The sequence below is a fragment of the Lissotriton vulgaris genome, chromosome 7 (genome assembly GCF_964263255.1).
Source record: "Lissotriton vulgaris chromosome 7, aLisVul1.2, whole genome shotgun sequence".
Taxonomy (NCBI): Eukaryota; Metazoa; Chordata; class Amphibia; order Caudata; family Salamandridae; genus Lissotriton; species Lissotriton vulgaris.
In genome coordinates this window covers 217,156,082-217,181,698 of record NC_141695.1, presented here as the reverse complement: position 1 = coordinate 217,181,698, position 25,617 = coordinate 217,156,082, and the positions used below count along the sequence as shown (strand labels likewise).

Below are 25,617 nucleotides of genomic sequence, written 5' to 3'. Positions count from 1 at the left end.
TCAGAGTGCCACATCCTCTCCCACACTGAACACCATAGTTCCCCACTGAGAGAAACTTGCACTGCCTTCAGCTACAACTCAATTGTGCTGCAACTAAATTCAAATTATGCACTAGACGACAGTAAAATGCTGCCTAAAAAAAACAAATAACACCCTGAAAAAAGCAAACACTCATAAGGAATGCAAGAATAAGCAAATCATGTGAAATGTATTCAGGAACAACATGGTTACCTTAACAGTTTTAAACTCATTATTTAGAAATTTAAGTGATTTTTCCTGAAAAATTCAGGACATGGCTACAGGACCAGGAAGGGACCCGTTTCAATGTCCATTGCTTACATCCTTTCAAAATGTAAGCACTTCCCCACCCTGGGAAAACAATGTTGTTCAAAGAAAGAAGAAAAAAAGAAAGCGCTTTCACTGGCAAACTCTGTAAAGTGGTTCTAATATGTGTGGATGTAAATAACAATCTGGCCTGTCTGCTGACCACTCTGTATTGCTTAATTTAGGTATTTCATTTTTTTTCTCTCCGTCCCAAGATTTTTCTTTGGATTATAAAACAGTCAGTAAATGAGGAAATATCCAGCCAAAGTGTCCGCCCAATTTTTGATCCATTTCACAGAGAAACAAATAAAGAAAAGGTGATGCAAGAGAGAGTACATAAGAGATCTTGAAATCAGAACTTCAGCAGGAGCGAGACAGAGACAGAAATGGGTATGAAGGAAAAGAGACAGTTGTTTTCCCCTTCTCTGCCCTTCCCAGGACGCCGAGCCTTCCTGCAGCATTACAAAGGGCAGAGGGCGGGGCCTCTTTGACTCCAGGCAAGTCAAGTGCAGGGTAATTAGGTGGCGCTTTCACGCGCTAATGGCCCTGCCACAGACAGGAGAGAGAGGGGAAATTCTTTTGTCCCCTCTTCCCCACCCACCCTTGTCCCCCCCACTCCAAAATCTGGGGGGGGGGATATATCCCCTCTGTCCCCCACACTTCCTACGCCCATGGGAGGATGTCTCTCAAAATGTCGAGAGGCGTCCTTGTGATGTGGGAGAAATAATCTCAACCCTAAATCTCTTCTCTTCCAAAGACACTTTCAGAACAGTATTCGAAGGCCGGATCGGCCTGCCTTTAAATCCACCGGGGCTTTCCCTGGGAGACTGCTTTTGGTTCCGCAGTCAGCCCAGTCCGTCTCTAGAGTAGGAATCCTTGTCGGGAAAAGGGCTCAGAAAGTTTAGAGGTTCAGGAAAAGAAGATTCTCCGGGAATATAGGCCATAGTCAACAACTAACTAGGATCACTGTAGTTTTAATCCAAATGGAACAATGATAACGTTATGTAAATCAAAGTTGTTTCTATTTTTCTGGTGAAGCCGTAGGTAGTTTTTACTCAGTCATAACATATCCAAACCTGAGTGCAGAGTTACAATCAGTTCAGAGACCGAAGACAGGGAAGTGCTGTGATTGCTGTAGGTAGTGCGGGGGCGACGAGGGTTGGGATTGAGTCTGGGTCAGTTTTACGGTGGCAGAAATAGATGGACAGGTCTGTGTACAGCCAAGGACAGGACGTTATCGGAACGTGCAGCAGAGCGGAATACGCCTAGACGGACAGAACCTCTTCTTTCATGACCCACTCACCGTTACACGGTCCCTTCCTTCCTTCCGCGGCCTCTTCTTACTGCGCGTGCGCACCAGTAAGACAAGCCACTTCCGGGTAGACGGAGACGCGCATCGTGACGTTGCACGAATGGAGCTAGCCGAGCTTACTGAAGTTATAACGTAAACTTGCAACACAAAAGGCTTTTTCAATAATACAGCTCACACGATGCGCGTTTTAATTACGGCAGCACTGATGTGCGTTTTTTCTGTTTTACACATTTAATACAAAAGTTTGAAATACAAAAAAAAATATGAAATCTCAATTGCGTAGCGGCTTCGTGTCAGGAATAAAACAGTTTGCGAATTATATTCAAGAATATGCATTCTGGTACTTCTAGTTCCTTATGACGTCGGTATAATAAAACCTCTCCACGCGAACGGCGTAAACGGTGTGACCCAGAATGCAATTTGCAGAGTAAAACTATCTAGCGGAAGTGACGTTTGGTCGCTTTTGTGACGGCTAGCAGAGGCCGGAAGTCGTTGCGTTTTCGGCGGCGGCGGCGGTGGTGCGGAGCAGCAACAGAAGATGGCGGAGTATCTTGCATCCATCTTCGGTACCGAGAAGGACAAGTAAGAACCCCAGAAAGAATTACAGGCTTTGTAGAGGATGTGAATATGGTACAGGTGGCTCCGGACACCTTGGGGTGGATGGGAGCTCGCAGGACAGAAGCGGGCAAAGGAGAGATCGGGCCTTGTGGGAAGCTAGATGATTGGGGCGCACTGGGAACTTGTGAGGTGGCAGAATGGAGGAGCTGGTGGTGTCAGTCATTTTAAGGAGGATGGAAACAGTTGAAAAATTCGTATAAGGGTTATTAAATTGGGTAGTGCTACCATATGTTGCGAGCAGCTCTTGGGAGCCACATATCCCATATAAAACGCGTGGTCAGCAGAGTTTACAGGCAATTGCATCATGTGAAAGAGAATCGCGGGGTCTGTGCGTTGGCGGCCTAAAGACCGTGAGAGAATGGATGTGACTTTGCGGGCAGATGGTCTAGGACTGGCGATCACACTTATTTTCTCCGTTCTAGCTGTTGAGGAGAACTTTAATTGATCAGCATGTCAGGAGTGGTAGGATAACTTACGTACAGGTAATATAATGTAGATACTAATGAGGCTGTGATATAGTCCAACATCTGTTATGTTCAGAGTCAAACGAATGTTTGGGTCCGTCTCGATTTGAAGTAGTTATGTTCGACTCTGTGGACTTTGCCCAGATAACTACTCGCTTTTTGTAGTGTACTGCATTTTAAGTCCTTGTAAGCATTCAGTTTTGGCGGTTTGGTTGAATAGGAGTAGGGCCACTAGAATTTTGCGGTGGGAGACAACTAAATTATGCCGCATGGTTTACTAAATTAACTGTCAAGAAAAGACAACTGTGGATAGTATTTCTTTACACTTGTTTACAATGTCTGATCGCAGGTTCCTTTATCAAAATAAGGGAGAGAGAAGAATTCAATATTGTCGCCTACACTGTCCAAGATCATACGAGAGTGAACCCACTATCAATAATTCTTCTCTCTAAGACCTGGCCTGACCTTCAAGAGCACAGGCGATTCTTCCAGTGGAATTGCTGTTTCGGGCTCACTGGTTAGTGGCAATTCTATAAACCGGACATTGCTCTTCAGTACCTGTGGACTGCATGAGGTAACTCCACATCTCCAATGGAGATTACTGGCAATTTGCAGAGGGCTGGTGGTCTCCTGGGGTTCTTGCCTGCTGGTCAGTTTCAGGACGAGTCGCTGGTCATGATTGTTGGGACTTGTTGCGAGCAGGCAGGATTTGATGCCAAAAGTCCAGACGGTCTTCAGTTATCGTGGCTATCCTTTATCATCCTCCTCCTCTTGCTCCGTCGAATCTAAGTTCCCGGTGTCAGTGGTGCCACCCAAATACTTAATTTAGGGGGCGTTCCTGGGAGTGGTAGGTAGTAGCTAATGGGCTACTTGCCTTTAAGGTGTCTACACTTTCTATGACCACTTCTTGTGTGAAGCGGGCGTAAGGGTGACCCAGAGTGCCTAATTCTGCCAAAACTAAGATGGTAGAATTCTAAAAGTCATGTTCCCATCAGGTAGCCCACCTTATGGGTGGTACTAACCTGAGAGGGGAACATGCCTCCTGGCGAGCTACATTTTCCTGCCTGTCCTGGTGCCAATTGGGTCTGTGGTGGCATTCCCCTTGTCTGGGGTCACATACCAAAAGCGCCAGAGGCCTTTGAACCCTCCTGCCTTGATATGCAGATTACTTAGCCACCCTGCTTGGAGGATGTGACGACATCACCAACCACAGCAGGCATTGTTTCTGCACTCAGAGAGCGCAGGCACTCACCTTTAGGGGGTTAGGAACCTGTCTATGGTGGCAGGTTGGTCTACAGCAGTCAGGCAGAGCACTAGTAGTCTGTAAGTTTTCATGGTTGCACTTCTAAGATGCCCTTCTGGGTGCCTACATTAATCTATCACTGGAATCAGTGTGGGTTTATTTATATGAAATGTTTGCTACCAAACTTCTCTAGTTTCTGTGAAGCCATCATGTTGCTGGGGAATTTGTAAATAAGTGTCCAGGACATGTACTCGAAATGGCTTCCCTGTCCACTTGTAATATCTAAGAATCTACTTGGACATCACAGCTCATGGCCACAGATGGAGTATAATGCATCCTGCCTGAGGGCTGTAAGGCCTGCTGTAGCAGTGACTTAGCTATAATGCATGCAGTGTCTGCACGCATGGCACGCAGGAGGTGTGCCATGTCATGTCTTCACTTTTCTATGCACCATTGCATGCAGCCTGCAGTGGCAGTTTGCATGTTGGTGGTGAGGGGTCCTTTATGGGTAGCAAACACAAGATGATGGATGGAGTGCTGAAACGTTTAACACACGCCCCCCCTCCCCCCAGTCAAGAGATTTGGGTTAAATCCATCATTCTTTTGCTCACCGTGCCACCCCTTAGGCATAATACATGCTGATGCCTCCTTCCCCTAGGAACTAGGGGTACCACTTACAGGGGGTGCTAAACGTATTGCCAACTGGGTGAACAACTGTACAGTTTTAGGGGAAGAGATTGACACTGGGGACTTGAATAGCAGTAACCTAGTGCACTTCTATCAAAGTTGCATAAGGTATCAGGCAAACAGTTGGGGTGACCATGTCATAAAGGGATACTCTTCTACAGGAGATCCTAAGTGTAAAATTGTCTATGGTATCTTAACCCCTTCGACGCTGATGACGAGCTGGGCTCGTCATGGTGTAGCCCGCTCGCACGCTGATGACGAGCCCAGCTCGTCACGTAACATGCAGTTTTGAAAATCTCAGCGTAGGAGCAAAATTGCGCTAGCGCGCATGTGGTTAATACTAATTTAATAGGAAGGCCTGTTGACAGTACTTAAGAAAAGGGGAGATCCTATCTGATATAATTAGTATCTCAAATGCCTATGGATTATGTTTTAGTCAGTGTACCTTTCCTCAAAGAGTCACATGGCTTTCTTCAGGACTGGTTGATGATCCTTCAATATCTCTGATTTTAGTTATTTAAACTTCACTATTTGTGGGTATGTTTAGGCCTAATATTGCACACTTTCATTCTAACATGCCACATGTACCAATTTACAGTTCTCATTCCTCAGTAGGATATTACAAGCACCTCGTGCCTCTAGAGGATTTAGGAGGCAAGTCACACATTCCTCAAAGGTCGATGCCTGTTGTAAACCTATTTGTCAACTCCTCACCTCAACTGTGTTGGCCTTGGTGAGACAAACACCATTTTGTGTGGTGTACTGCATTTCATGTTCATACTTCAGACTTTAGTTTTGGTGGTTTTGTTGAATATGAGCAGGTCCATTGGAATTATGCGGCAGGGTAGGAACACATTATGCTACATGGTTGACTAATTTATCCAGCAAGAAAAGGCAAATGCAGCACATTTTGTGATAGTAAAACTTCATTATTTTACACTTGTTAACACTGTCTGTGGTCATATTTGCATTCACCCCATACTATCGAAAATACAATTTGCATTAAAAAAAATTCTTTTGCGTAGCAGCAGAGGTATGCTCTTTTATTAACACTGTTCGTTCTAACACAAAGTAAAATATTGTATTAAGAGAGCTGTGCATATTCATGTTTGTTTTCTGCTAAGTGCAGAGAACAAGTCTAATAATAAAGGCTGTGCATACCCCAATTATTTATCCCTGTATTTTTTTTATCCCTTTGTCTGTTAAGCCACACAGCTATTGGCCTGGCAGTCATGACTGACATGCCAATTTAGAATCACTCCAAAAACAACCCAATTTCCGTTTTATCCACATATAAAAATAAATACAGAGAAGAAAATAAATGGCTTTCTGTCTGTATTTATCAGTAAAAACAGGAAACGGGGAGCCCAATTTATAACTAGTAATACATTTTGGGTTTACTCTTGGCCATCACAAATAACTCGTTCCATTAGGAGAGCCGCCATGAGCAACCTTGTGTCTTACATATGTATATGTATATGTATAATGTACGTGTCACGCTAGGAATCAGGGTGATTAAAGAAATCCGACAACCGGGACTCCGGGAACAGTACCCCTAGATAACAAGATGAATTTGCACAAATTAAACATTTTTTCATGAGGGCTTCATTATTTCTCCCCCATTCATATTATATCTAAATATTTAATCATTGTTTCATGATGCAGATAAAAGTCCTTCTCTAACCCATCCACTGGGGCCATTAATATTGCCCTAGCAGCAATTTAATCTCAGTTTAATGTCTGTATACAGCAAATAAAGATTGAGAGCGCCTTTGCATACTGTCTACTACAACATTGTTCCACGAGTGCCATTCGTTTCCTCTAAGCAACCTTTCCTCCATTTCGACTTTGGCCATTTTTTGGTTGAATTCTGAAAATTGTGTAGCATACAGTGAAATATGCAGACATAGCTGTAAACACTACACCCCCACAATCGCAGAGGACCTGGAATATGGAGAGCTCACCCACTCGCAAATGCTAGAGCACTCTAGTGGTGGCCGCGCCCCCTTTCTTTAGATGCTGCTTGCATATTGCGGTTACAGTGAGCAACGTCGAAAGAAAGGGGTGTGGCCAACATTACCGCGAACGTGCCTATGGTGCTTTCACCCTAAGTGGAGGGGGGGGGGGAGAAATACTTTCAAACGCTTCTGTAGCGTGGTTGTCCCAGTAAGCGACCCTCTGGTAATTAAATAAGCGTAGCCTCTATAATTAAAGCAGACCCCGCTGTAAAATACATTACTTTAAATAACAAGCATTTACAATGCAATGGTTTTGCCTTTGTTAAAGTTAGAGCTATTGGCATTGCTCTTGACATTATTTTTATTTATGGTTTTTTTTAACATAAATGGCATTGTCATTTACAATGCCACTAGCTTTATCTCTCGCAAATGACACACACAAACACACACAGAGCCCCCACACACACACCCACACAGAGCCCCCGACACACACACAGAGCCCCCCACACACACAGCCACACAGAGCCCCCCACACACAGTCACACAAAGCGCCCCACACACACAGCCACACAGAGCCCTCCACACACCCACACAGAGCCTTCCACACACACCCACACAGCACAAGCAGGCAACAGGGGCACACAGAGGCACAAGCAGGCAACAGGGGCACACAGAGGCACAAACAGGCAACAGGGGCACACGGAGGCACAAGCAGGCAACAGGGGCACACGGAGGCACAAGCAGGCAACAGGGGCACACGGAGGCACAAGCAGGCAACAGGGGCACACGGAGGCACAAGCAGGCAACAGGGGCACACGGAGGCACAAGCAGGCAACAGGGGCACACGGAGGCACAAGCAGGCAACAGGGGCACACGGAGGCACAAGCAGGCGACAGGGGCACGAAAACGGAGGCACAAGCAGGCGACGGGCACGAAAACGGAGGCACAAGCAGGCGACAGGGGCACACGGAGGCACACGCAGGCAACAGGGGCACACGGAGGCACAAGCAGGCAACAGGGTCACGAAAACAAGCACAAGCAGGCAAAAGGGTCACAAGCAGGAATTGTAATTTAGACGGGGCTGAAGTGGAGAACGGTCAGTAGGGAAGTAGTGCGGCTGGTGCAGTGGTACCAGGCCGAAAGGTGAGAGGGGCGGTCTGCACCCCAGTTTGGACAGTTCCACTACCTAACAGGGATTGGTGGGAGGGGGGCGTAATTCTTGCTTGCTTTAGGACTGTTACTTCGGGGACGCAGTGCACGCTCTTGCCTGCTGCCGCCGGGACACGACAATAGGCTGGGAGAGGGCAGGCTGGGAGAGGGCAGGCTGGGAGAGGGCAGGCTGGGAGAGGGCAGGCTGGGAGAGGGCAGGCTGGGAGAGGGCAGGCTGGGAGAGGGCAGGCTGGGAGAGGGCAGGCTGGGAGAGGGCAGGCTGGGAGAGGGCAGGCTGGGAGGGGACAGGCTGGGAGAGGGCAGGCTGGAATGGGACGGGCTGGGAGTGGGCAGGCTGGGTGACGACAGGCTGGGAAGCAGAGAGGGTTTTAACGGAGAAGTCTGCCAGCGCGGAGCTCTCCGGGGCGCAGGGCAGCAGCAGGGCCCAGCAGAGCAGGGCGGGGGGCGGCAGGGGATCGCAGAGGTGTCTCCTGGGGCAGCCGCCCAGGTCCACCATGGTTTGGCTCCGAGCTCACATGGACAGTTTCCACTACCTAACAGGGATTGGTGGGAGGGGGGCGTGCCACCTCCTGGTCCGAGGGCTGAAATTCCCGAATGTAAACCCGGTCCTTGGTCCTGGCATCCTCCTCTTCAGCGGCGACAAAGGACGAGGAGACCGGGGCAGCTGCTGGCATCATGTAATTTGAAGTTGGAAAAAAAATATGGAACGATGCACAATTTGGACAACACCTGTAACCACCAACACATGTAAAACGGGGACAACATCAGCTTGCGCCCGATTTTGGACTTCTTAGCGCCCTCATACTGAGCTTTAAGCCGTGCTGACACCAACGCAGCATTATTAGATTAACAGGAAATATTTTGCTCAGTTGAGGCTATTTGATCAGCCGTGTTTCAATGAATATTGGTAATCGCAATCGATATGAATAATTCTAAATATAAATAGAACCCTGTTCCGGAGGGAACGGGAGTAGAACGGAGGGAAGAAGTGGGCATACTGTCCCGGAGCAGCAGGTTAGGACTTGGCTGATGCGGGCTTGGTTACAGTGACAGCCTGCAAACAATTCGGCAAGTAAACTTTAATTGCCATTATTAAAATTCTTCAGGTTGTTTATCGTGAGCCTTCCTTCCTTCCTCTCGCCTCCCTGCCCAGCGCACCTTGTTTTAACAAGTCTGCCAGCCCCAAACCCACACACCTCTAATTATGGACTCAGGTGGGATTCGGAGGGGCTACCCTCCCCTTAGTACCTCACCCTTAAAAAAAAAAAACTAAAGAGAAAAAGCCACAAATATTCGGTTACTGTCGCTGTTTTAACAAGTCCACTCGAAAGTCGTTCTAAAATGATTGTCTTTAAGTTAAAATGGAGGGTTATGGAAATATGCAGCAGGAGTGCAAGATTCACCCCACCTCCATCGAAAACCTACTCCAACATCACTTAATCCGGAGCTTCATTCAGAACTCAGAGCAAATGGAACAAGAATTGTCTGAGCCCATAGATCTGGCGTTGGCTGCCAGCCTTATGGCTTTGTCAATGCTTGTTCTGTCTTATCACGGTTTTTGAAAAACGCATTTGGGGATGGCTGCCTGCCGGCGTCAATATAAACTATAAACATTGGCTAAATGTGATTGGCACAATCCCCTTGAAATGACTGCAGCATAGCTAGAGCGAGGCAGCGGTAGGGGGGCGGGAACGGGAGCCGAGGCAGCGGTAGGGGGGCGGGAACGGGGCCGGGGAGACACGGAGAGCGAGGCAGCGGTAGGGGGGCGGGGCCGGGGAGACACGTTGTCAATGCTTGTTCTGTCTTATCACGGTTTTTGAAAAACGCATTTGGGGATGGCTGCCTGCCGGCGTCAATATAAACTATAAACATTGGCTAAATGTGATTGGCACAATCCCCTTGAAATGACTGCAGCACAGCTAGAGCATACAGCGGTAGGGGGGCGGGAACGGGAGCCGAGGCAGCGGTAGGGGGGCGGGAACGGGGCCGGGGAGACACGGAGAGCGAGGCAGTAGTAGGGGGGCGGGAACGGGGCCGGGGAGACACGGAGAGGGGGTGGGAACGGGCAAAAAAAAAAAAGCAAGCACTCACCTGGACTACTTCCGGGTGCCTTCAATGCCGGACCAGATTCGGGGGCGTTCCCGAGAACAGGCTTTCGGCTGACGTAGCCAAAAGCCAAAAATTCTCGGGAACGCCCCCGAATCTGGTCCGGCATTGACGGACAGAGCCCTCTCCCAATGGCTAGCCTCCATTTATGGAGCTAGCCAATGGGAGGAGGGGGCTGTTACCCGACTCCACACACAGATCATAAGATTTTTCCTAGCGCATGCGTACTTCGTACGCATGCATTTGCTAGTCAAAACCTAAAAAAAAGCGGACTAGTTCTGCGATGTCATGGGTGGAGTAGGGGAAGAGCATTAAAGAAAATAGTACTCACCAACTTATAAAGTAGACCATGTAACAATACCAGTAAATGGTCCAGTCGTTATGGGAGGTAACAAATACAGACAAAGCGGTATCAAGGAGGGACTAACACGCCTAATAATGACTCGGAAGCCAGCGTTTAGGAAGGACAACGACACAAGTCAATTAGAAATATGGGTAGAGAGTGAATGGGGCTACAAAGACATGTTCCACTACTGCATGCCTCCCCCTCCATCAGCGCAATCGCTGCCCAGGCTCGACCTAAAAAAGTAATTCCCCTTGCCTTAAAATGAGAGGTAACCTGAAGAAGGCCCAGAGAGGCTGATCCACTTGTGGAGGTGAGGAATACGAGCAAAGGAGAGCAAGAAGCTTTCTGTCCAATAGGGGGATTAAACGTTACTTATTCTTGCTCCGGGAACCAGTTGAGTTTTCCCACAATTGGGGAAAATATGCATGAGTTTCCTGGTACCGATGGTAATTCTAGGCACTGCATTTTGTCCTATTTAAAGTTTGTGTCGTATTTTAGTGGGTGTCTAAGTAGGTGCTATTGCTGCAATCTAAGCATGTCTCAAATTGCAGGAGAATGATACACATCAATACAAGGGAGTACTCTGCAGAGCAATTTAAACTGGAAAAACGAGACCAGGAAATTTCTCTAGCTTCTTTTTTGAGAGTAAGGTGTTCATCAGGAGTGATGCAACATGTGTGTTAGGCCCAGTAGAAGTGGGCCAGTCAGGGGTGTACTGTTTGTGAGAAGCACTTGAAATTTGTGTAGATTTAGTTTGAGGAATTTGGTCGTCATTTATTGTACCCTGGCAGTGATGGAGGAAAGTTAGTTATAGTCTGTAAATAATATTAACTGGTTAGACAGAACATTTGCACGGTATCATCTGCATACAAATAACATTTTGGGCCGTGCAAATTGAGGAGATTAACCGGTGGAAGCATGTCATCTAGCCTTTAAACCATCAGAATGGGCAATGGCATCAGAGGCTGCTGAGGAAGATTATTGCACCAACCCTGTCCATATCATCTTTTATTCTGAGGTGGAAATTTGGACTAAAGCATACGTAAAAACATGTAAGTGCATGTAGCTCAGAACAAGCCAACTGCATGTTCTGGCTGCCCCATCTCTCTTTGCACCCCCTGCCTCCACCAGCCCTTTATTTTAAGACCTCTTCAAGAAAAGCCCACTAGAGGTTCTAAAAGCCCATTTTGAAAAAAACTTGGTCATATGCTCATTTGGGTACCCATGAATTTACAGATGTACGAATAACTGCTTCCAAACTCCATATCTTGTCCGATTTAGAAATATATAGGTTACATTCACCTATTTTTCACTGCATATTTCACATTTGAACTCGCCAATACTAAGCATGTAATGAAACAAGCATTGGAAATGCAATAGGTCTCGCAGCATTAGAGTTAGTGCTTTTAGAATTGTTTATGGTTTTTTTTTGTAAATCTTTAGCATTTTTGTTTCCTGTAGCCAATGCTAAAGAATTAAAAAAAAAGCCATAAACACTTCTAAAAGCTCTAACTCAAATGCTCCGAGACCTATTGCACTGTGTGAGGGTGAGTGAGGGTGAGTGAGGGTGAGTGAGGGTGAGTGAGGGGTTGAGGGTGAGTGAGGATGAGTGAGGATGAGTGAGGATGAGTGAGGATGAGTGAGGATGAGTGAGGATGAGTGAGGATGAGTGAGGGTGAGTGAGGATGAGTGAGGGTGAGTGAGGGTGGGTGAGGTATTGAGGGTGAGGTATTGAGGGTGAGGTATTGAGGGTGAGGTATTGAGGGTGAGGTATTGAGGGTGAGGTATTGAGGGTGAGGTATTGAGGGTGAGGTATTGAGGGTGAGGTATTGAGGGTGAGGTATTGAGGGTGAGGTATTGAGGGTGAGGTATTGAGGGTGAGGTATTGAGGGTGAGGTATTGAGGGTGAGGTATTGAGGGTGAGGTATTGAGGGTGAGGTATTGAGGGTAGAGGGTGAGTGAGGGTGAGTGAGGGTGAGTGAGGGTGAGTGAGTGAGGGTGAGTGAGTGAGGGTGAGTGAGTGAGGGTGAGTGAGTGAGGGTGAGGTATTGAGGGTGAGGTATTGAGGGTGAGGTATTGAGGGTAGAGGGTGAGAGGTGTTGAGGGTGAGTGAGGGTAGAGGGTGAGAGGTGTTGAGGGTGAGGTATTGAGGGTGAGTGAGGGTAGAGGGTGAGAGGTGTTGAGGGTGAGTGAGGGTAGAGGGTGAGAGGTGTTGAGGGTGAGTGAGGGTAGAGGGTGAGAGGTGTTGAGGGTGAGGTATTGAGGGTGAGTGAGGGTAGAGGGTGAGAGGTGTTGAGGGTGAGGTATTGAGGGTGAGTGAGGGTAGAGGGTGAGAGGTGTTGAGGGTGAGGTATTGAGGGTGAGTGAGGGTAGATGGTGAGAGGTGTTGAGGGTGAGTGTGGGTGAGGCGTTGAGGGTGAGTGTGGGTGAGGCGTTGAGGGTGAGTGTGGGTGAGGCGTTGAGGGTGAGTGTGGGTGAGGCGTTGAGGGTGAGTGTGGGTGAGGCGTTGAGGGTGAGTGTGGGTGAGGGTGAGTGAGGGTGAGGTGTTGAAGGTGAGTGAGGGTGAGGTGTTGAAGGTGAGTGAGGGTGAGTGTGGGTGAGGGTGAGGTGTTGAAGGTGAGTGAGGGTGAGTGTGGGTGAGGGTGAGGGAGGGTGAGGGGTTTAAAATGTTACTCAACAAGTGATTAAATTGCATCCTAAAGTACGTAACAGCTTTTTACTAACAGAGCCCCTTCTATCACTCAGAGTAAAATATTTATTGAAAAGTTGCAATTTGCACTTAGCACAAAAAAGTCTATGTGCACACTTATAATAAAAGGTGCCCCAATTTTATTATGTGCATTCCGGTGATGATAAGGTTTTTTTCAAGCACAGCAGTGAACTGAAAGAATTTGCTGCAGTGGGGGTCAGAGCAGAAAGTCAAAGCATGCCGCCCGCGGCTGACGGGAGCGGCGCCAGCACCTCTGCGTGTGCCGTGGAGGAAAATGCCTGCTGAATGGGGTGAGCAGTACTACTGGCAGGCCGTTCCCAGAGTATGGGTGAAAGAAATCCGTGCCCCAAGAGGTGTATGCCAGCAAGGTACGTTCCCAACCAAAGCGGAAACGAAGACCACAGAAAAGTAGCGAGATCTGGGAGTTTCCGAAAAGCAACTCCTGCCCCTTCTCCCCACGCAGCGTGGGTAACGAGCGATACAGCGACGGGGCGAGGAGGGAGACAGACGATGGGCCGGTATAGCAGCACGAGTGGCACAGGAAGACGAAACAACGCCTGCCATTCCTGACGCCGCAGTGGAAGTCCAAATTGCTGGGGGGTAGGGCAGGGGAGGGGGCGGAGCGGGGAGAGGGAACAGACGGAGGGAAGGCCAGATAAGGGGAGGGGGGAGGAGAGTAGGAGGAGGAGAGTAGGGTTTGCAGTTTGGTGACTAAGTTGAGGATGGTCTGGCCACTTCCTCAATGAGTCTGTGATCCGTGCTATTTAGTTGTCTATTCTATGATTGCAGGAGTCTGAGCTGGACGTTTTCTTGCGAAATTGTTGGTTTATATGTGTGGCGTCATTACACTGGCTTGTAAATTACCGTTATTTTCTCCTCAAGCGAAAGGATCGGAGACACGGCGACACGGCGGGCAGGGGAGGGGGCGGAGCGGGTAAAATAAACAAACAAGACGGATGGGAAGAGAGGGGAGGGGGGAGGAGAAATGCGACACGGCGGGAAGGGGAGGGGGCGGAGCGGGTAAAATAAACAAACAAGACGGAGGGAAGAGAGGGGAGGAGAAATGCGACACGGCGGGAAGGGGAGGGGGCGGAGCGGGTAAAACAAGACGGACGTGCACGCGCTTTTAAGCTCAATGCGCATGCGCATTGAGCTTAAAAGTCACGGGCACTGCAAGGAATCGCCACGATTCCTTGCAGTGGATAAAGAGTGGATAAGCCCCCATAGTCTCGCTTGCTCGATGCGCATGCGCATCGACAGGCGAGACCTAAAAACAACCATTGTATGGTGCAGCTCAGTTGGTGGCCTAAGGTACCCCTGGTTATTGGAGAATCCACAAACCGATGTATCCCCACAACTAAATGGTCTATCGAACATAATGGTACCTTTCTTTTCTAAATCTGACATTGTGACAAATATTGTCACACGGCTGTGTTTTCCTACGAGTTTTCAATATTTCTTTAAACAGTTTGTTTGAGAGAACCTTGAGGGATATACACATGACCCCTTGCTGTAGTCGTAATTGTCTACTTTTTTGAAATGTATAGCTTTCCTGGATCTCTCATGGGTTGGTTTCGCATTGGTTTGCATCACAAACAAATGTAGGTTGAAAGCACAAAACACATAGGGAAATGGGCGACCTCTTTGAAAAATGTCAAAACTATGGCAAAAAATGTTTTGGGGTTAAGGTATGCATGTTCACGAAAGCTGGGGGATGGTGACTTTCGCAATCCAAAATGTGTGTTGATGCCATTTTTATGAAAAAAAGCCTAACACTTTTATCCAGAGCACGTTTACTCTTCCCGTTTTGTCTGTCCAATCCTGGGGATACACACACTGCATATTCATAAAATCTGAGGGGATGGTGACTTTAGCACACCAAAATGTGTGTTGATGCCATTTATATGAAAAAAAGCCTAACCTTTTTATCCAGAGCACGTTTACTCTTCCCGTTTTGGCAGTCCAATCATGGGGAATACACAAACCCTGGGTACCTTCAGAATCCCCAGGGGGTGGGGGGGAATACATTTGGTCTGGATTGCTTATGTGGACTGGCCAAAAAGTTATGGACGTCTAAGCGCAAAGCGAAAAGGTTAATAGCTGCACCATAATTGAAAATTAAGTTGGAATGCCATCCCATGACTTATCTGGTAGGTGAAAGTGTATAGAATCAGTCTGATTAATTGTTTTTTCCCTCTTGATTATTTTATCCACAGGGTTAACTGTTCCTTCTACTTTAAGATCGGTGCCTGCCGCCATGGGGACAGATGTTCTCGACTTCACAACAAACCAACATTCAGTCAGGTATAAGGCGATGCCTTAACAATGTCACTGATCTCCAGCTTGTGGCGTTTTCAGTGTTTACCCTTTTAATACCTATAGTTTTCCACTCATACATAGCATTTCATAAGTCATGTATTTGAACTTTCTCTCCCCTTATTACCCACACGTTTACATACATACATCCTTGTTCGTCGTGCCACCAAGAGTTTAAACCAGGACCTTGCTCATCCCTCATTACCAGTGATGTGCTGCCCTGTGCCTCACCTACCATTTATACAAGTTTCATTTTTCATGGGCTGCCCTAAAATTTGTCCTACTTAACTACACAACATATCTTGAGTCGTGGCTTGTCCTTGAACTCACTCGCCAATCATACCTAAATACTTTATATGTCGTTCTCCCCTGGAAATCACTCTCCACTTATTCACAACATCTCCGTAGTCCTGGCTTGGTCTGCACCTGGCTATACTCTGAGAGAGAACTTAATCAGCATTGTCCCATCATGGAGCACTTGCTGCTCATACCCTCAATTCTTCCCCATTTTACCCTGTTGGCTTTCTACCCTAGATTCAGTCTCCACGCATGCACAAGATTTAACAAGTCATTGCCTCCCCTGCAACTAGCTCTCCACTAATACAGAAGACATCACCGCTATTGTTATCCCATGGAACTTTTTAGGTCTCGCCTGTCGATGCGCATGCGCATCGAGCAAGGCGAGAGTATTGCGAGTTATCCACTCTTTATCTACACTGCAAGGAATCGTGGCGATTCCTTGCAGTGCCCGTGACTTTTAAGGTCAATGCGCATGCGCATTAAGCTTATGCGCATGCGCATTGACCTTAAAAGTCACGGGCGCGTGCATGTCCGTCTTTGTTTACCCGCTCCGCCCCCTCCCGCCGTGTCGCCTTGCCGACTCTCTTCCACAGCCTCCCCCAGCTCCGCCCCCTCACTACTTGATTGCACGGCCGCTAGGCCGTGCCTCCCCTACTCTCCTCCCCCCTCCTCCTCTCCTCCCCTGCCTGCCTGCCGTGTCGCACCTCTCCCCTCTCCGCCCCCTCCCCCGTTCCGCCCCCTCCCCTTCCCGCCGTGTCGCATTTTTTGTAGCCTTGCGATCGTTGTACTTTTAGGCGCTTTACACCCAAATATCTGTTTTAACAGCTTCCTGAGAGAGCTTTGCGCCAATATTGGTGTCATATTGTAGTAATCCCGCACCTGTCGCAGTCCCTGGCAACTGGTATGTCATGCCTCGTTTCATTGTTGCATTGTTCATCGGCGGTGGTCGGGAGGAGGAGAGGCTTTGGTAACTTTAGTGCATCCGTTGTAACTACCCGAACACGGCTATGGTCATGAGCCTCTCGTTACACTGCGACTTTCCGGTAAGATTCTTTATACTCTCATTACCGACTGGTTCGTTTAAGTCAGCCGCTTGTCATTACACGCGGTTTAACTTCACGAGTAACTTGCGCATGAACCGGATTTTGTTCTACGCACTTTTCCAGATACTGTAACCTGCCAACGGGCAGATTATAGTATGCCCATGCACCCTTCACTCGATTTTCAATCGGATTCACTCACCACCTTCTTTTTTACTAACTGGACTCTTATATAAGCACTTTTCCTGGGCACACGTTAAGCTTCATCAACACCGTCAGTTCCAGCCATAATATGGTGTATCTGCACATTTTCCACCCGAGCTTGCACTACGGATCATATCCCTTTCCTATCTGAGAATCACGGTTAAGCATGACGCCATTTACACTATTAGATGCACTTCTCCCCATGAACCTTCTTCTTACATATTTATGTGGTTGAGCTCCCTACCTGAATACCTGCCGCTAGGCCGTGCCTCCCCTACTCTCCTCCCCCCTCCTCCTCCTACTCTCCTCCCCTGCCTGCCTGCCGTGTCGCACCTCTCCCCTCTCCGCCCCCTCCCCTGCCCAGCCCGTAGAATAATATATCCTGACAAAACGTGCAATCAATCATTGTACCCTACAATACATAATTACGTCTACAGTATATCTTAACACCAATAAGTAGTTTTAAAGCTAGTACAGTGTTTGCGCAAATACGCAAAACCAATGTAAACATGCAATCGGACAGCTAATCAACTCAAAGCAAATTAGTGCGTTTAGGCAGTACTAAGTGAAACATCCTGAGAGAAGGTGTAAACAATATTTTACCCCGACATTCACATGTTTACCAATATAATGTAAAATAAACTGAAACGCACGCCACCGCCGACTCCTATTCAGCTGAGAGTTCAAACGAGACCAAATTAATACCATTTTAACTGTATGCCGGCAAACTAGCACATTAATTTTAAATCGACAGATATCATCCATGCGGAATCAGTTCTTTTTAATGCTGACCGCCGTACACATTTCTGCCAATTAACGTCAATACTACAGCACCTCAACCCACGCCACCCCCCAAAAAATCTTCTGAATGGATCCCAGTGTCTGTATCAATCGGGCTACTATAACAATACTACCGTCAGCGGACAATAAAATTGTAATATAACAGTCATTTATTAAAATTATGAGAATCATCCGAAGTGGTCACTGCATTTGAATCTTGCCCTTCCTCGCTTCTTATTTCATTCAGTCTAAGAACATTCAGTCACACTGATCTGCAAATGTTCTTCGACTGGGGTTTTCATTACCCGTCCTAATTGAGCACTCAACCACCCACCTAGCATGGGCAGACACGTATATTTACTCTGTATTTCTGCGCATTTACTTAGGGGGCCACCACCTCTCCTCAACTTACACGACCGCCTGTGATTTCAGCTTAACAATTCCGTCGTGTGTTGATCTGTTTTACTTTTAACGGATGTATAATTTTAGAACTTCCGGGTCGAATATCAACCGATTGAAAGGCTTTACAAGTGCGTGGCGGAGTCTAGGAATAGGCGGTACCACCAATGTGTAAGACGGCCTGTGATTTGAGTATTGTTGACACCTCAGCCAATCCTGATCCAGCCCACAGAATTCTAAAGCGATATTCGGCTGTGAGGGAGGCTTTGGCTGTCATATGCATGTACTCTTTTGACAGACGGCGCACACTTTTGGCTGCTGCTACCCCTGTTCCATGGGTTCCACTGCACTCCTAAACATTTTATGAGTTGTAGATTGTCTTGAAACTTGCTATCCACCTCCCTTTAAATTCAACCCTTCATCAATGTTGTCCTCCCCTTGAATCGGAACTTGAACTGTAAACGTTTTCTCAGTTGTTCCTGCCATGCAACGCACTTTCTTATCTTGGGAAGCTTTTCCCAGTGGTGTCCTTTGGGATTTACCTTTCACTCTACATGATGCACTGCTCTAGATCTGAGTCTCTTCAGTGTGTTGGTCATGGGTATCACCACTTTGATTACTTTCACCAGTAGTCCCCAATCCTTGAATATAATCTCCATGGTCTGTCATTGATCTCCCCATACATGTTATTTCACTGCACGCAAAGCGCCCTTCTGTACAGTTCAGTTCCCATGTGGTTTCAAGCTCTAGTCTTAAGCACTGCATCACCAAGCGTGCCTTGTCTTGAAATTCTTTTCAAAGTGAACCTATCCGTGATATTTATTGTCTTCACCTTATTTCACAGGTGCCATACTCTGTCATTCAGCGCTTGTGGTTCTCTATTTAGTACTAGAAGAAAATGCCCAGAAATTTTGTTTTCTAAATATTAAGTCCAAATGCTGTTCTAAACAGAGATTCATAGTTGGTGCCTGTTTTGAAATGAGGTGCATTATATGATGTGATTGTGACCTTACTGTTTAATACACTACCACCCCCTTTAGGACAAGTCGGTTTTTATTTTTTAAACCCGTAGCTCAATCCTGGATAACAGTGGGTCTGAGCGGTCAGGCTTACACACAGGAACAAGTGTAAAGTATTTGAAGAGCACCAAAATAATTGAAGAAATAAGACACTCGAGAAATGAGACCCCCATTTATAAAAAGTCTAGATTTTTGTTTAATTTATGACCTCAAAATGAAATAGAACCACTGGAGGTTCTGGAGATAAAGAATGCTCGAGGAATGTGTAGCTGTAGATACACATTATTATAATGCCATCATCTAGTGTTAGGCTTGGATGTGTGGGTGTTGTTTTTCTTCAAAGGAAGTATTTTGATTTACAATGTATAGTGACTCCTCGTGCTGGTAAAGCGCATGGTCTTTGAGCCCATTGTGCTTCTCTGCTCCGGTTTGATGACGGTCACCTATTCTTTCAAAATATTTAAATAGGGATTGTTTTCAATCATGGCTGTTCTGTCTCCCTCATCCGTTCATCAACTTCTACTTCGGGGCAGCTCGAGTTGGCTGCGGCCCCGGTCGTCCTTTCGTCTTTTGTGGTGGTCTTTATCTTTGACGTTCCCTCAACACCATGTCCACTAGGTGATGGAACTTCTGCTTCTGTCCTCACTGCCACGCCAAGACCCCACACACCGATCTCCAACAGGTGTGTAACTTATACCTCTCCCCTGAACACGAAGAAGCTACCTTTAAAGTCTTTTCGGTCGAAGAAGATTATGCGCAACTGTAGCGCTTTACTCCTTGCGGTTTCCCAATGCAGCACCAAGATCACCTCCCTTTGAACGTCTTCGGTTCTAAAGACGTTCAAAAGGAGGTACAAAAAGCCCAACTATCTGCTGCCAACTAGGGCACCTTCTCTTAGAAGGACAGCTCGGTTCTGAGATGTAGATGCCGGACATTACTCCAGCGCAGCCTGTGAGTACTTTGACCCATCTGTGTCTTTTGCTTCCACCCCAGACCTTAACAAAGAGTTGTCTTCCTTCCTCCAATCAACCAAAAACTATGGTTGGGCCACTAATGCCTTCGTGCCAAGAACTGCACCAACCATCTGTTTCAGACACGACAGAACTGCACCAACCAGCTGTTTCAGACACGACACGCCTCTGCGTCGAGAAAGAAAAAAGCACCGGCCACATGTTTCCCAGCTGTCTCCTCCTTCATCTGAGTCGAGTCGAACCCTTGAAACTCCACTCCACCTTGGCTCCGAAATGCCAGTTCTGACCCAAAACCCTCCGCACCAAAGATACCGGCTTTGAAGACTTCCACATCTGAGCCAAAATAATTCAACAAGCATGCACATACTTTTGAACTTACTCAGAGGCTACGAGAGGAGATAGACTCAAGACCAGAAGCATATCATGATATACCCTGACACTGGTCGTATCATTGCGAGACCTCCTCACTTGGGCACAACAAGCCAAAATACCATTGTCATTTCAAGATTTGGAACTGCCAATACCACCAAAGCACAGGAAGATGGTGGACATGGCCACATGCCCTGCCGCTTCAGCCTTTCACCAACACCTGAAGATTAATTTTCCATTCCATTTTCAAGATGACTTGTGGGATTCATATCACTCGAAGCTACCTGCAGATACAGGCCCAGATTTGTCTCCCCCCCTCCCCCCCCCCCCCTCTAAACTCTCTACCATGACTAATAGGTAGAGCTACCACATGGTTCAGCTGCAAACCTAGCCTTCAGAGGATTACTTAATTGGAACCCTCTCCTCTAGTCATTGCTAAACACAATATCTGCCATTTCTTAAAGGCATGCTATGCCAAACACACCTGATGTATTGAACTATCCTCTTGGGTTCAGAGTCGTTACACCCAAGATGAAAAAAATATAAAGCATCATCTAGCGACGTACATATATTAAAGGGCAACTCCCACTTGACTCATTAGTAATTGCCACAGCATGTAAGAGGGCCAACTCTCAAACATCTGGCTAGGCACCACCACCAGATAAAGAAAGTAAAAAGATGGATGCCTTTGGTAAGATGATGGCTGCCCTGTCTGCCAACTATTGATAACTCAATTGGCCTCCTATCCCGCTACGATAGGGCCCACTGAGACAAAATGGAGGACATCCTCCAATATCTTACAGAAGAACACAAAAACAGGCATACCAAATTGCCCCTGATGGGAAGCTTATTTCCAATACCACAATTCTCTGTGCCCTTGATGCTGCTAGAGGCATAATTTCTAGTATCCTCCTTATGAGACATGCCTGGCTCAGTGTTTGGTTTCAAACCTGAGGTTCACCAAAACATCTTGGCTCTTCTCTTTGATTTGGAATACCTTTTTGGTAACTCACTCTTGGGGACCTAAAAGTTATGCGATTGGCAAGGCCATGGGGGCGTTACAAACACCATCGCAGTGCGGTTCCTTTTGCCGCTCCTCTTATCGCGGAGATCCAAAACCACCTCACCTGAAACCTCTACCTTTTACCAGCGTCTCCAGGACCCAGCTACCTCAGCCAGTGAATACTACAATGGCTACTATAAGAGCAGTAATTCCAAGAGAAGAGGCAAAGATAGTTTTACCAAGCCCTCTGCCGCTACCTCCACCAAACACTGACTCACCAACTCCCCCTCCCCCAAACCACACAACGCCTGTCTGGGGTTAACAACAGTGGTTCTTTCCCTCCTAGCAGAACATTACAAAACTTACAACAGACTGCCATGTATTATCTGCAAAAGCAGGGGTGCACCAGATCCCCTCAGCTAGCCCAGAACATCTGGAGGTGGGCCCACCAATACCAAAAATATCAACAAAGGGAGTGAAGAGGTGGTGCAACAAGGCACCGCGGTGGGCTAATCCTCCTCTTATGAACGTCTAAATAATCAACAAATCAACAAAGCACTGCCCCCGCTGCGGGACGGGGCAGTGCTGCGACAAGCGGCTACGCCGGAGCACCTTTTAATTGTGAGTACTATGTGAGTGATGTCTCATCATTCAATAAGCTTACATCATCAGTATTACTGACCGAGCTTCTTTCACGTGTATTTAAATTATTTATACACATTGATCAAACACAACACTCTCTATCTGTGGGAGCGCATTAGTGAGTGACAGGGGGATCTATACTTCCCGGTCCTGACGAAGGGGCATGTCGCCCCGAAACATGTTGACCCACACAGGAGAGCAAGACTAGTAACCCGATCTTGCACTCCGCCTCACCCCTTTTAACGATACCAGCCAGTGCCTATTAAATAATTTTTTCTAAACACCAGGCCAGGTATTTTTTAACTTTAATTTCACTGTTCATCACTTCTGACCTCACTGACACTCACTCCATTATCACTCACATAGTACTCACAATTAAAAGGTGCTCCGGCGTAGCCGCTTGTCGCAGCACTGCCCCGTCCCGCAGCGGGGGCGGGAAGACCCCGATGATGAAGCATGACACCAAGGGCCCTTTTGGTGTGTGAGGGGTATTTTAACACACTGAGTGTATTCCAACACCATCGGAATATGTATTGTATGTCTGTTTCAGGTGGTCTTTGTTGATTATTTAGGGCCCACCAATACAACATAAACTTGTTGGGAGAGTACCTCCCGGTAGTAGACAACAACTTTGCAGATCTGGATCTGGTGGCTTGGTGGACTAATGCATCCACTGCAGGGACCTGTTTTTTACCTCATGGTCACAGGTTCAAATCCAGGCGGGTCCACTCAACCTCTCATCGTTTCTGAGGTCGATAAAATGAGCACCATTGATGTGGGTAACAAACTTCTGTTCAAATCCAAGATGCCCTATCGGGGGTGAACATGCGTTTTACATATACACATGCTATGTTATCTCAGCAGGAGGCGCCAATAAGTCCATGAGTGGGAGTTCCACCCTCAAGTCATCATCCTACTTCTGGCGCTGGGTTTTCCCACAGCAGACCACGCCAGATGCCCAAACTTCCCCTCCAGGTTCCCAAACCCACAGTCAAAGTGCAGCACACTATGGATGAGGTGGTCCAGGATAATTGGTTATGCTTTTCCACCTTGTTAGAAATGGGAATCTCTAGTTGGCAGCAGCTGGCGCCGAGGCCCAAATAGGGATCCTTCTTCCTAAGTCAGAGTAAGTGGGCTACCCCCTTTGATAACCCTTGCTCAACCCTGTGGTAACGTAGCACGAGTAGACTGGCCTATCTCAGAGGCAGTTTGATTTGATTTTGATTTATGCATTTGTAAAGCGCGCGATTGCCCATAGGCGTCTTGGCGCTGTGATTCAGCTCTGACTCTTGAAGATGTTGATTTAGGGATATGCTGAGAACAGCCACGTTTTAACTTGCTTTCTGAATGATTTCAGTGATGGACTGGTTTTTATATCTAGCGGTAGTTGGTTCCAGATTCTCGCTGTGTGTACCAGGAAGCTTCTTCCGCCCCAGTTTGCTCTCTTGAATCTTGGTACCGCGATTGTTTTCTTTTGGCCAGATCTGAGAGGTCTATTTGGCTCATATAGTTTTAAATGGGTTTTTAAAAATTGGGATCCAATTCCATTGGTTGCTTTATATGCTAAGCACAGTGTTTTGAATTGTATCCTTTTTTCGATTGGTAGCCAGTGTAGGTCTCTAAGTTTATGGCTGATTCTTTCAAATTTTGGTATCCCTAATATCAGCCTGGCTGCTGTATTCTGCAGACGTTGGAGTTTGATTAGGATTTTCTTCCTGGCTCCAGCATATAGGCCGTTCCCGTAGTCCAGTCTGGACAAGGCTAATGCTGTCACCACTGTCTTTCGTGAGTCAAGTGGTAGGTAGGGTAGGATTTTCTTGATCATTTTTAGAATGTACCACAGTGATGATGCCAGTTTATTCGCTTGGGCGTCAAAGGAGAGATTAGTGTCTAGAGTGATTCCCAGATTTTTTACCTTTTCTGTTGGTTCAGGACATCCTCCTAGTTCTTTTGGCCACCATGAATGGGACCATATTTTTTTGTCCCCTCCTAGGATCATGACCTCACTTTTGTCCCCGTTTAGTTTTAGGCAATTTATTCTCATCCATTGGCTGATTTGTGTCATGCAGATTTGAAATTTTTCTGCTGTGTTCTCTACGTCTTCATTTATTGACACCACAATTTGGGTGTCGTCAGCGTAGGATATTGGGGTGAATCCACAGTTCCTTATTAGTTATGCAAGGGGGGTGACATATAAGTTAAAAAGAGTGGGGCTAATCGAGGAGCCCTGCGGGACTCCACATGGTTGGTTGAATTGATTAGATTTTGCCTCTCCTGATTCTATTGAGAAAGTTCTGTTCTCTAGATAGGAGGCGATGAGTGCACATGCTGATTCATGCAATTGTGCTGTTTTCAGGCGTGTTATGAGGATCTCATGGCTAACCGTATCGAAGGCCGCCGATAGATCAAGTAATATCAAGGCGGCCTTCGATCCGTTGTCCAGTACTTGTCTAAGTTCATCCACCGCTGTAATAAGGGCGGTTTCTGTTCCGTGCCCTTCACGGAAACCGAACTGCGAATGGTCCAACCAGTTGCCGTCCAGTAAGTATCGGGATAGTTGTTTATTTAATAGTTTTTCTAGAATTTTGGCGGCAAAAGGGATCCTAGCTATTGGCCTATAGTTGTTCGGGCTTTCGCAGTCCAGGTTGGGCTTTTTTAAAAGTGGCCTGATCGATATCCTTTTCCAATCATCGGGAAAGATGTTGGTTTTAATGATTTGGGAAAAAAGTTTTTCTAATACTATACTCAGTTGTTCGGAGCAAATATGCATTATTTTGGATGGACATGGGTCCATTGGGCTGCCTGAGTTGATGGTGTGGATCTCTTTTTGGATCTGTTCCGCTGTCGGGGGAGTAAATTAGAAAAAGGTGGTAGGATCTGGGTCCTTGCTCACTGGGATTGTTGTCTGTGAATTATCCTTTATGGGTATTTCAGTGCTATGATTTTTAAAGGAGTCATATACTAGTGATACTTTGCTGACAAAAAATTCTCCTAACACGTTACAGAAGTCTGAGGATAGTGTTTCTGAGTTGTTGTTCTCGAATTTTGATAATTTTTTTACAGTGTCGAATAGGGTTTTGCTTGAGTTTTTTGACTCATTGATTTTATGGATAAAGTATTTACTTTTTTCCGTTATAATTAGTTTTTTATAACATGCTAAGGTAGCTTTGTATTCTTGTTTAAGATGGGTGTCATAGTTAGTTCTCCACTTTTTTTCCGCTCTTCTACATGTCTGTTTCTGGGTTCTTAGTGCTTCCGAGAACCATGGCTGTGAGGGGGTTTTTCTTTTTAGAGTGGCTTTTTTTCGTGGGACTGTTTGCTCTACTGCATTCTCCAGCCATTCATTAAATTGTTTGCAGGCTGTATTACAGTTTTCTTGAAGTGCAGGGTATGATGATTGCAGTATATCAGTGAATGTCTGGTTATCCAACTTAGACCATTCTAGATATGTTGTTTGTTTGATATTTTCCATAGGTCTTCCTGTGTCCTCTTTAATTTCTAAAGTGGAACTGATTAGTTTGTGGTCTGTCCACGGGATAGGAATGGTATCTGTTTTTGTTAGACTTTCACAGTGTGTGAAGCATTTATGACCATTCACAATAACACAGGAAAGACACTACAAACGGACACCACAAG

The 25,617-nt window shown here is 46.6% G+C and overlaps 2 protein-coding genes across 4 annotated transcripts in view; one reads left to right on the top strand and one right to left on the bottom strand.

The window, feature by feature from the left end:
• The window catches only part of PSENEN (presenilin enhancer, gamma-secretase subunit), an 83,500-nt gene extending 81,768 nt beyond the window's left edge, over positions 1 to 1,732 (bottom strand). The window contains exon 1 of one of the 2 annotated variants that reach the window (XM_086929983.1): positions 1,628 to 1,732. The gene's annotated coding sequence lies outside the window, so the exon portion shown is untranslated. Of the gene's footprint in view, positions 1 to 1,400 lie in introns of both variants that reach the window. The other variant, XM_086929984.1, reaches the window with a different exon arrangement.
• A 304-nt stretch (positions 1,733 to 2,036) lies between these two features.
• Positions 2,037 to 25,617, top strand: part of U2AF1L4 (U2 small nuclear RNA auxiliary factor 1 like 4) — a 71,531-nt gene continuing 47,950 nt past the window's right edge. For both annotated transcript variants that reach the window (XM_086929981.1, XM_086929982.1), the window contains exons 1-2: positions 2,037 to 2,218; positions 15,155 to 15,242. In XM_086929981.1, the coding sequence (XP_086786107.1) occupies positions 2,175 to 2,218; positions 15,155 to 15,242 (132 nt within the window). In that variant the 5' untranslated portion in view covers positions 2,037 to 2,174. The remainder of the gene's footprint in view (positions 2,219 to 15,154; positions 15,243 to 25,617) is intronic.